Source organism: Vicugna pacos, chromosome 3 (assembly GCF_048564905.1).
Source record: "Vicugna pacos chromosome 3, VicPac4, whole genome shotgun sequence".
Lineage (NCBI taxonomy): Eukaryota > Metazoa > Chordata > Mammalia > Artiodactyla > Camelidae > Vicugna > Vicugna pacos.
In genome coordinates, this window is record NC_132989.1 from 20,507,986 (window position 1) to 20,520,351 (window position 12,366).

General features: G+C 44.9%; 1 protein-coding gene across 4 annotated transcripts in view; it reads right to left on the minus strand.

The window, feature by feature from the left end:
• Positions 1-12,366, minus strand: part of ARHGAP26 (Rho GTPase activating protein 26) — a 411,458-nt gene that overhangs the window by 193,709 nt on the left and 205,383 nt on the right. For all 4 annotated transcript variants that reach the window (XM_031671891.2, XM_072955787.1, XM_031671880.2 and 1 more), the window contains exon 12: positions 2,123-2,159. In XM_031671891.2, the coding sequence (XP_031527751.2) occupies positions 2,123-2,159 (37 nt within the window). The remainder of the gene's footprint in view (positions 1-2,122; positions 2,160-12,366) is intronic.

Genomic DNA, 12,366 nt, shown 5'->3' on the forward strand with positions numbered 1-12,366 from the left:
CTATCAATATATATATAGATGAGTCAAATAATATATTTTAACAAATACATGGTTCCACAACCTGAATTAAAAAAAAAAAAAACTCAATGAACAATACTGTGGGCGCCATTTCTGCAAATACACCAAGATCTCTCTTGTTCTTTTTGAAGGTTACATAGTACTTTACGGTATTTCTAATCAGCTTCCTATTGAACATTTAGATTGGCTCCAGTTCTTTGCTATTATTATCAAGACTTCAATGAACTACTCGTTAGAGAAATATCTTTGCACTCCAGTATGTTCTTTAGCATAAATTGCAGGGTCAAAGGATATTTACTTTTTAAAGGCTTTCAATACATATTCCACAAAGGCCTCACAGAATGGTAAAACCAGCCAGCATGTCAGCCAGTAGCATCATGGTTGTCTTTCAAATTGATTGGCCCTCATCTCAAGGAGAGAGAAGCAGGTTTGTAAGGTCAAAGGTTACAGGCAAACTTCTGATTGGGGTTGGGGGGGCTGTCTCCATTCATATGCATCTCATCCCCCGTAGTTCTTAACTCCTTTATTATAGAAGTGTGTCTCAGGTTGGGGCATGGCGTGGGCATCTGTTATTTTAGCCTGCCTGGCATCTACCCTCTGCTGGGTTCCCTGATCTTTGTTTGGTAAGCTACTCAGCTCGCATTTTATGAATACTCTTAAAACTAGCAATCAGGATGTGTTGTTCAGCCCGCAGATGGGCCGAAGCTAGACTTCTGGAACTTCAGAAAAGAGAGGCAAGGACTAAAAACAGTTTAACAGCTCTATTATCCTGCAAGTATTACCCAGAAGATCCTTTCTCATTGGTTCCTAGGTCTCCAGAACTGGTCTGTTCTCAAGTCTTGTTTCTTCAGCTCTTCCTGCCTCACCCTGCAGTCTTCCATATGCCTTCATTATTATCACTGTTGTCTTTGCTACTGTTATTTTAGCCCAAGTTGTCAGAATTGATTTCAGACATTCTGAAACAACCCCACCTGTCGGGGGAATAATGACCTCTTTCCTTGAATATTTACTTGAAAAAATTTTTCCTTGTTCAATTTTTGAGAGGAAGAAAAAAAACAACACAGAAACATATTTTCCTCTCCTAAAGGCCTCTTCACCTTCCAACAGCAACCATTCCAAATTACTTAACATTTTATATAAAACGCTTGGTAAAATCTGTATTTTGGAAAGAATGAAAGGAGGAAAATCTCTGTCCCATAATGGATTTCGCACACACACAAAACAGCTCATCCTTTTGTCCACATGGAGAGGCACTGTTTTACTGGCTTTTCTGACACTTCCGGAATTCATGGTTGGGCTGTCTTTGAATTTTTTTTTCAAGTAGATTTCACAAAGCAAATTTGAGGCAAGGGGACAGGATTTCCTTTGTACTCTTGTAGCAACCTGGAAGGAATTTGGTTTTTTCTCCTGTGCACCAAGGAGATAATCAGCCCCAACACTCTAGCAAGAGCAGTTTCATTTTAATTCTATCGTCTCTGCAAGGTTACAGGTGCCCTTGGAAATCATGATTAACTGGAGCGCTCAGAGCCAGCACAGGGAGACGTGCTGTATATTCCATAGCGGCTGCCCAGGGTCCCTCCCATCAGAAAGGAAGATGATTACAGAGTTCACCATCTCCACACTGAACTCCCCAAAGAGGCAACAAGGAACACAGAGTCAGTTACTAAGTGATCACTAAGATGGTTCTTGCCTCTCCAGGCTCGTGAGCGAGACTGCGTAGGAGGCAAAGTCAATTCTGGCTTCCCACAGGACAGGGCTCTTGGGGAGCTGAGTATTATTGGATTAAGTGACTTTTAAGTGGTGACTGGAGCTGCATTCTTAAGACGACATAGGATTAACTGAGATAACGTGCATAAAAATTCTTTGTACGGTGTGAAGTGTTATGGAGCACGAGATGTCATCACGGCCTTGGCCTCGCCAGTCAGGCTCACTGAACGACCAGGAGTCACTGACCTGGTAAGTCAGGGCAGAAGCAGCTGCACTGGGGGAATAGGGCAGCCCCAACATGCCCACAGCACCTCCTGGTGGTTCTTTTCCGGAATAACAACTTCTCATGCCCAACCCCACCCCCAGCTGCAGAAAAGTATCCACGCAACATACTTACTCCCTTCGCTCTGGCTGTCTTTGTTCGAGTTGTAGACCTGGAAAACAGAAATAACATTCACTGTGTGCATGCGTGCATTTTATACTATCCTACAGGTTCCCTGAAGAAACCCATTACCCTCCCGCTTTCCCTTGTTTGTGCTAGACAATGGAAGGCAATTTCTGGCCCCCAAATATAAATCCCTTCTAGAAGTTACCTACTTCCAGATATTTACTTCAGCTGTTCTCAAGTGTGTGTACATCAGAATCACCTCTGGAACTTTATTGTAAAAAAAAAAATTTCATATTCCTCCTTTTTTAAAAACCCAAGCTTATATGTGTATACAAACTAAAAAGGAGAAAAAAATTTAATTAGTTACCAATCATTAAACAGTAACTGTGCACCAGGCAACGTGCTAAGCAATTCACATGAATTACCCCAAATTACGCACACAACAATTCTGTTTTTAGCACTGTTTTACAGATGGAGAATTCGAGGCTTAGAGGGGTTAGCTACGGTCTCACAGGCAGTCGGTGGCAAAGCCAGGACAAAGATACATTACAAACTGTTAAGTGCTAACACTGGGGAAGGAAGGGGACCAATCACTTTTTATTTTATATTCTTTTGTGAATTTGACGTTATAAGGAGAATGTATTACTTTTAGAATAGAAACCCCTTAAATGATTTATAGAAGTCATAAAAGGGGAAATGCTCCAACATAAAACAGTCATTTATTTCCTATAGAGTGCTGGAAGGTAAATATTTTAGGCTTTGGGGGCCAGGAGGCAAAAGTCAAATCAGTGATATTATATAGGTACTTGAAAAACAAAAGAGAAAACAAATCTCCACAAGTTTTTTGCTAAAAACATTCAAAATACAGTAATTTTTTAAAATATAGGTATAAGATTCCTAGTGGGGGAAAATCCCTCTTAGGGTTTCATGACTCTCTTTTCAGAGATGCTTGGCTCAGTTCTTCTGGGGGTTGGTTCTCAACCAACAGAATCACTTGGAGTATCTTTTCCAAGAAGTATAATTTTCTGAAATACAGGTCTACTAATCAGAAGAATAGAAGTTTTTTTTTTCTTTTACAGAGGGAGGACAATGTTTAGCTTAAATAGAATTCAAAGTATTTCTTATCATCAAATAAACTGCAAATGTTCATCTATAAATACTGTGTTTAGCTCACGGGCTGCACAAAAGCAGGTGGCGAGCTAGATTTGGCCTGTGGGCCACAGTTTGCCAAACCCTGATATGCCGACATCATTAAATAAGATAATAAAGCCTCCGCTTTAAGGAGAAATCATAGTGCACACATCCTCTCTTCGTGCTTATGAGTCTGCAGGCATGAAAAGGCATAGGGTGAAGTTGGTCATAACTTTAAAAAAAAAAGGATATTCCAAGTGATTCTGACAGTCATCATGGTTGAGAACATCTTATTTAAACTTCCTAGAGGGTATCTCTATGTATACGCAAGACTGGGACATTGTGCTATACACCAGAAATGGACACATTGTAATTGACTGTACCTTAATTAAAAAAAAAAAACCCTAGAGGAACAGAGCCCCAGGCATGTTTGAAATGAGAACCATGAAATCCTAAGAGGCATTTTCACCTGCTATGAAATACGAGAGGGACGCTGGTCCAGAGTGGGCAGTAATTCCAGCTTGGCTCCCCAGTTGCTCTGAGTCCTTGGGTAAGTCTCTCCACCCTCTCTGAGCCTCTACTGCCCCATCTATAAACCGGAGTTAGCCACAAGGCCTTTGAATTATCAAACAGATAATTTGTCAAATCACCTCATTTTATTAATATTATTCATTTCTTGAAGAAAACCAAAGATGAATAGCCACTTATTGAAGGTCAGAAAGATGAGAACAAAATGGGTTGCTGTATTTCCAGCAGACAGTCTGATGAATGAAAAGGTATCACTTCGTATGCTTAAAAGTTCTTGTGATTACAAGTCAAAAAACTGATGTTGTCTTTTGGAGGGAAGAAGGCCAGTGCAGTTGGCAACCAGTGCTCAGCAGAGAAGGGCAGGGATGCGGATGGGACAGAGAGAGGAGCAGCGATGCAATCCCGCGGGGCCTGGTGACCTGTGAGGGCAATGGGTAACGTCACCAGGACCAGCGATTCACAGAGAAGGGCATGTGCTCAGCTTGGACAGGTGGGTAAGGGAAGTGCAGGGGAACAGACCGTATTTGGGCAAGTCTGCTTTGCAGCCATCCCTGATCACTTCATTCCTCCCATTAAATGCAAACACTCCAGCCCAGAGAAACATGCTCCTATTTCTAAACGGCAAAATCCAGAAGGAACAGCAAAATGCAGGGCTTTCAGATCTCCTTAATTAGGAGGGGAATTTGCACAAAATTACTTTCCTTTCATGTTTCCTGGGGCCTGGGAGGCTCCTTCCTGGAATACCCAAGCATTCCCCAATTCAAGGAGGTGCGATCAATGAGCCAAAGATGCCAGGAACCTGTGCCACTCGCTCCTCGGAGGCCAGGCCATTCATCTCTGTCTAGTTTGGGTAAATGAGCCAAAGAGAATAAATTTAAAAAGAAGCTAACAAGCCATGCCTGCCAGGACTGTGTCACTACACGGCCCAACACGGAAGGCCCAGGGTAGGGAGCAGCCTCCCCCTCACACAGGCCAGATGGCTTTGTTGACTCTGCACTGACCCAGTTATCATCCATGACATCATCAAACCTTTTTAACCACCTTATGGGTTGGGTACCAGTGTTATTCCCATTTTACCGATGTGGAACCTGAGGCCCAGAGAGCTTACACAGTTTGTCCAAGGACACAGAGCTGGAAGGCAGTGTACTAGTCTATCTTGCTGCTGCACGAATGCTCCAGTTGTCTTACTTTCCTGGGCAGTGGCAAACACACACGCCTACCAAGCTGTACCAGTAGTCTATGGTTTGTAAACACCTTCCACTCCCGCAGAAGCAAAAGGCATGCCACTCGCCCTTTAGAAACGGTCCATCTGTTCCAGGGAAACCTTTAAATCTCATAGTTGCCTGTGAGTGTCAGACCGAGGTTCGGAGACAAGGGCAATTTCCTAAAATAAAAGGCCTCTGGCACTGGCTTCTCATGACTGATTAGCAGAGTTATCTCAGGTTTGTCTGCTTTCAAGTAAGCCTCGCAAGAACCTCTGCCTTCAAAGGACAGAACCCAGCTCTCCAGGATCAGTTCAAGGGGACGTGAGTCACTCGACAATTCCTGAATTATAGCTCCTAGGAAGAGTGAATCAGTTAATACAGCAACTCAACAACCCGGCTTGAGCCAAAGTCTATCCATCTTGCTTAGTCAGAGTGCTCTAAGACCTGGCCGCTTTAAAGTCTCTTAGCCCTCAGGCTTTATACAGCGCTTTGATTCTGGGATGTACTAGTTTCTGCTGAATTCCATATATGAGGATTTGTTAAATATCCATGCCAATGAGTATCTATTTTCAAATGTATGCCTCTAGAGAACACAAATTACACAGGTTTATGTTACCAGGGTCCATCTGAGATTCATTAGGAAATCATTACAACAGCAATGACAGATTAATGCAGACGATGGTGACAAAAGCCTCATTATGTGTCAGACACCAGGCTGAGCACTCTAGATGCATTATTGTGTTTAGTCCTCACGCCGACCTAATGGTTCCCATCATACAGATGAGAAAACGGAGGCATTAGAGAGGGCAGGTCACTTGTCCAAGGTTAGGCAGCCGGAACTGGGCAGAACTCAGACAGGAACTCAGACAGTCTGTCTCCAAAGCCCATGCTCTTAACCACTAACCACACGATACACAAGACATGACGATGACGATGAAGGTGCTGAGACGCCGTGGGCAGCGAGGGAAGGAGAGTTACTGGAAGGAAAGAATTTGCCCCGAGTCAGAGACAACATGAAACCCGGAATGGCCTTTTGACTCCAGCCCAAAGCATTCACCACTAACCCATGCGACCAGCTGGCACCTGACGCAGAAGTAACACTTCATAATCTCTCAACCACAGGGCTCGATCCTGAAGATAAACGCCAGGGCAGGAAAAGTGGGTCTTTGATACAAATCACAGGGCACGGCAGTCATACGCGTCCTCACCCGGAAGCTCCAGCGGGAGTACAATTTAATTAAATCAAAGGAGGGTGAGGAAAGCCTTCATGTGCTCCCTCTGCACGAAAATGTGATTTTGCAATCAATTCTGTTCACTGCTGAGCCAATTCAATTTACATGCCCCTTGAGAATTAAGAGAAACTACACAGTAATTTGGGTTCCCAGAACTTTTCTACGGGTGTCCTTTCTTACCATTACCCAGGCCTTACCAAGAAAGCACAGAAAGGAAAAAACTTTTTAACTTACAAATTAAAGGCATAAATCAAGCAGTAAGTAGACAAAGCAATCTGACTTTTCCCTCTGACCCACAGCTGCGTTAGCACTTGGCCACGTCACACTTTGGATCAAAATCTGCACAAAATGAAAGTGTTGGAGAAATTGGTTTACAAGCAAACTTACTTGAAACTGTTCAACTGAATTCACACCTAAGTTTTGTAATTCCCGGAGGTCTCTTGCAAGGAGCCTGGAATACCTAAACCCCTCCCCCACTTGGCTGTTCCTCTGATGGGCCCGTGTGGACACACACAAAACAGAACTGCATGCCAACACCTCAAAACACTGCCCGAGCTGGTTCTGCACCACTGGGTATCATTCTGACCCTCATCTCTGCATGACACAATGGATCACCATCACTAGGACTTGATCTTTGAGTTGTCTCTGGGTCAGTAGTGACAGATTTGTGCCCATTGGCTGCTCAGGTTCAAAGTCCAGATCTACCAGTCATTGGCTATGCAATCCAGTCGCTTCACATCTCTAAACCTCAGTCTTACCACCTGTCAAATAGGGATATTAATATTCCCTACCTCTTGAAGTTGTTGTGAAAATTAATTGAGGCACTAGATATAAAACATTTAATGCAGAGCCTAGACTACAAATTCTGTGGCCCACAAAGCATTTGATAAAGATGACCTTTCGCCACCATCACCACCCTCCTTCTCCTTCCTTCTCTCCACATGTATCCCCCAAAGGACAGACGGCAAAGGATGGGTATGTGGTTTGAGGGATCGAGTGACATTGGTCTCATTAGCATTGTAATTTAACCATCTGAAACTAATTAAGGGACTAAAGGAAATGGGATCATCCAAAGCCAACTTTTAGAGCCATGGGTTCTCAATTGTTTTTTGAGTAAAGTTAAATATAAAAGCAACCACTCACCACAATCACTTTTTCACTGCCAATTATGTGCCAGGCATCATACTCAGCATTTACATGAATTATCTTATTTCCTCCTCAAGCCTATGGGGTCCTAACATTGCCTCTACTTCACAGCATCATGTAGGTTAAATAACTTTCCAAAGGTTACAAAGCTAGCAAGTGGCAGAGCCTTCCAGACTAGTCTGTATTCAACCGCAACTTCATACAACTTCCCCACCCAGTCCCGCTTTCCAATGGAAAAACAAAAAAGCTTGGCGACTAACAAAGAACTCAAAAGAAGCTAAGCTGTGATTAAAATGGCAACAACACAAGCATTATGTAAGAACAGAATTCCTACCCAATTTAAACATAACTAATTCTACAAACGTCCAATTAATACAAGTATAGCAGTCACTGAAAACCACGACCAGCTTGAGACATTTCAGGATGCCCAGAAAACATCCTTTCCCCAAAACTGCGAGCACAAGACAGCGGGAGGCAGCCACGCTGCCCAGGACCGAGTAGAAGGCAGATTTCTGAGCAGAGCATCACATTCGAAACACTCAGCAAACCCTATTAAACAGGCTAAATGTAGGCGCTTTTAGTAACGCCCATGAGAAGTTATTAGTAAGACACCCTTGGTCTGTGTAAAACCAACCCAAAATGGACATGAACTTTCGGATCCAGGAGGCCCTCTCTTGTCACGGTGGGCCACAGGCACACGTGGAAAACCTTTCAAGGATGAACTATTTGAATCTTAAGCATGTGGGGATAAAACCAGTGAAAAAGGATGTATCTGAAGTTGAGAGGCCAGAACGTGGGCATGGGGTGGGGGTGGGGGATTGGTCCCTCCTTCTCCCCTCAGAAACGGGCCAGTCATCACCTCAGGCCGAGTGGCACAACAGTAGCTGCCACCTTTCTCGTTCTCACCGGGCACCACCCCCTCCGGGGCACCCTCTCCATGGCCACCAGCACCACATGCGCTGTCTTAGAGAGGCTCTTTGGACAGTGAAACCAATAAAAATGTATCTGATGGCTCTTCCCAATGACTTGCTCCTCAACAAACGTGAAGACCTTGCTCTTGCCCTGTAGAATTACATGTAAAGAGGTTCAGTCATGGAAATACAGCAGGCCACTCAGTAAGTATTGATCGGATGAACAGTTTGTGAATAGAAGAATAAAAGAGAGATGGAAATTAAAAAAGAAAAAAAAAGCCAATCCTCACGTTGAAGTAATGAGGACAACGCACTGACGCATCAACCAGGCAGAAAAGGTGCGCCAGATCTCTCAGTTCCCGGTAAGTGGATCTCATTCTTCTAAATGTCAAGGCAAGTTCTGCAGGAATATTTGCTTCAGAGAGAAAGAGCAAGACTCAGTTCAGGTCTTACTATAAGACAGGATGAAGCAGATGTATCTTACGTGGTGTAACTCAAGACTATCAAATGCCTCACGTCGCCACTCACTTCCCATGGCACACCGCTGGACGTTAGCTCCCACCCAAACATCGGCAGCAACTGCTGCTACTAGTCCACGGGGTCACCAGGAAGGGGTTACTGCAGCTCATGGGACTGAGGCTCCCTCCCCACATGCACCAGAGGCACCTCAGGACTAAGGCAATCCCTTGGAAAACAGCCCAGCCCAAGTGAGCAAAATGGCCCCGCTCCCAAAGCCAACTGGATAGTCCTTGACGGCCCCTGAAGCCTCCTTGCTCATCAACACACCAGCACACCAGTGAGTAAAAAAATGACCACCTGCTGTTCAACACGATCATGACAATGACAATGGACAGAAAAACAAACTTCCTGTTCCATTAGTTCAAGTGTTTTCTGCTGCTTTGTACCTAAGGCTATGAAGGGCTTTTTTACTTTTTAAATTTAAGGTTGTGTTTCTGCTGCTTGCAGCCAAGAGTTGTGGCAAATATAAAAGAAGCTCAAGTCAAGCTGCATAGGAAACTCTAGAATGAAGGCCAAAGAAAAGTATGCAATGAAGTAGAGAGGGAAAGAAAGTTCATGTCCGCCTTGAGTTTCCCCCTTCCTTCTACCTCCTGCATCCAGCCAGTGCCAAGATCTACCTGTTCTATCACTACCTTGTATCTTCAGTCTGTTCCTCACTTCCATTTCTTTTTCTACTGCCTGGAGGTCAGGTTTTGTCTTCTCATCTGGACCTTGACATTGGCCCCCTCCCTGTTCCTGCTGGCTCCTCTCTCTCTGCTCTGATCTGTCATACACATTGCTCCTGCCAGATGTGTGTCCCCAAACCACAGCTCTGGCTGGAGAAGGGCCACCTTCAAGACATCAAAAGTCTTCAAACACTGGAAGAGCTGTCTGTCGTGTGGGAGAAGGGGAAGACTTAGTATTCTGAACAGAGATGAAAGTCAGGGTGGAGTCCCAGAGAAGGCAGATTTCAGCTGGACCCAAATAACCGACAGTCAAGAGCTCTGCATGGTCCACTAAAGCAGGGAGGCGGGCTCAGTGTCATTCTGACACACAGGGCTAAGGCCCGCTTCATCGAGCAGGGGGCCCTGGGCGCTCCTGGACTGACAAATACAGCTTCATTTGAGATATAACGGTTGTTAGCCTGTCCTTTCGCCTGTACAAGACTTGGACAGACTCCAGAACAAGGGGAAATGGATTCAGCTGAGGCAAAGTGGGATGGGATGGTGGACAGTGTGCTGCGGAACAGTGTGATGGTGGACTTGGCCTTAACGCCTGGTTCTGTGTGCCTTTTCACTACGTGCCTACAGATGGTTCTTTAACATGGCTGAGTCTGTTTCCTCATGGTAAAGCAGAGCTAAGTAATAATATTTTGTGGCAGTATTGGGAGAATTAAAATCAGTTTTACAGTGCCTGAAAGTGCTCAAAAGTGTCATTTCCCTTTCCTCTACCTCCACCAAGAGTTCCTAACTTACTCCATGACTACAGACCTCCCTCATACCTCTCCCTGCTCTCACAGTCCATTCTACAGAATTTAACACTTCGGAATACAACTCTTCTCTTTGCATTGTTTCTAATCTCCAAATAAATCCCCCATGACCAGTTCTGTCTTACACTTCTCTAGGGACCCACTCACCACCGGTACTGGGCATTCATTCAGTCCAAAAAATTCACTCCTGACTGGGGGACAAGAAGGTTAAGACAAAGGCTGCGCCTTCTTCTGTCTCCTCAGCGGGGTCAGAAGCAGGTCATAGTGACCTGGATGAGCAAAGTGTCCTTAAAGCCCTTAGAGCAAGTTTTCCCATTGTGAGTGCTGCTGGCACTTACAGCACGTCCTGGTGAGAGATCGCAAGTGAAGCTGATAGACTTTACAGGGGAAAGATGAAACAGCGCCTCCTGGAGCACGCAGGTGGGAGGTTCCACCCAGATAGCCAGGGAAGGGGTAGGCCACTTATCCTGTTTCCGGTCCTGATGAATTAAGCATGAGCACACGTTTCTGGAGTTATTAACATGGACTGCGGTGGGTGCTCCCCCTTCCCCACAGGACTGCGACCTGGGTTATATAAACACTGTTGCCATAGTTATAATTCAGGAAGTTTTGCTGTTTGACCTCAAAAAAAATTCAACCTCAAAGCAGGGTAACACTGACTCTCGAGACCACAACAGACCATCAGAGGGTAAGACCTGCCAAATTCCTTCAAGCTTCTAGAAGGAACTACTGTATTTTGGGTAAGAAGCAAGCAACAAGAAGCGGAAACTCTGCAACATTATGCAATTTCCTTGCATTTCATATTCAGAAATCCTGAAAGCCCCTATAAGTAACTTCCCTAGCTTTCAACCCAATATCAGAGTCACAGCCAATGTAAACAAAAACTGGATGCCAAAGAGGAAAGAAGAAACAGAAGTAATGGACAAGTCGGAAAAGTATTTCAGGAAAATTTTAAAAGCAATGGCAAGGGCACACGCTCACTTGAAATCAAATGCACAACAGTAAGGAGATGGCATGTGAGCCAACATGCATGTAGGATGCAGCCAGTTCAGAACTCGCGGCGTCTTCTGGCTTTCACATTTCCTGGCTTCATGCTAAAGTAACTTTAGAAAGTGGGTGTGAACCCACTAGCCCATCACCATGGTGTTTCCGTGGGGAGAGAGGGACCACATCCCCATCCCCCAGACAAAAACCGCAGTCTTCAACAGAGCTTGTCTTTTTGTGTCCCTCTCTCCCCCTCTCCCCATGTCTTTGGAAACAGTGACACAGCTCCATCAGCAGAAGAGTGAATCTTGCTCTTTTGTGCTTTGGAAAAACTGCAAATGAGAAATTCTTTGGTACAGTATCCATGGTCCCATAGTTAGAGCATGTGAGGTTCTCCTGCTGGAGCAGGGCCCTGCCCAAGAGAGAGGACAGCCAGAGGGTGAGTCACACACAAGATCCACTCCTTTTGACATCCAGTCCCTCCATCCTCCAGAGGACTTAGGGCAATTGGCATTTACAATGATCTCATTAATGCACACAATGCCCCTTTGTGAGGCAGGAGGTGAATTTATCCAGCACAGACACAGGTGACTTCTGTCTTTGCCTCAGACAAGGGTGAGGTCAGAGTACTGCATTTCTAGATAGATGACAAAGCTGAGCTCCCTTGGATGCCAGTCCTATCCTAAATTTAGGAACCATCCTGATGCCAACACATGCGTGTGCAGCAAGGGGTTTGGGGAACAGTCACTCTTTGATTTCCTTGCTCTGAGCTGCTGGAGAGGGGATCCCTGGTTCTGTGACATGAGGAATCTCTATATTTTCTGACAGTGTCCAAGGAGCACAATGGGGTCTACAAAGTAGAAGGGTAGATTCCTAGAATTCTTTCTGGTTCTACAGAGGTTAAAAGATATCAGGCTGAGTCCTTCCTCCTCGCCGCACAGCATGAAAGGGAGGAGGTTTATCAAGATTCTACAGGATTGCCCGCACAGTGACCACGGTAGAGGTAAAGGTGGGGCCTTGGAAAATGAACATTTGCTCCTTGGCTACCCAGCCATCATCCGTTCTTCTTCAGGGGCCCACACCTCTCCCTCCATCACAGGCTGAGTTCATTTCACTTGTAACTCCAGGG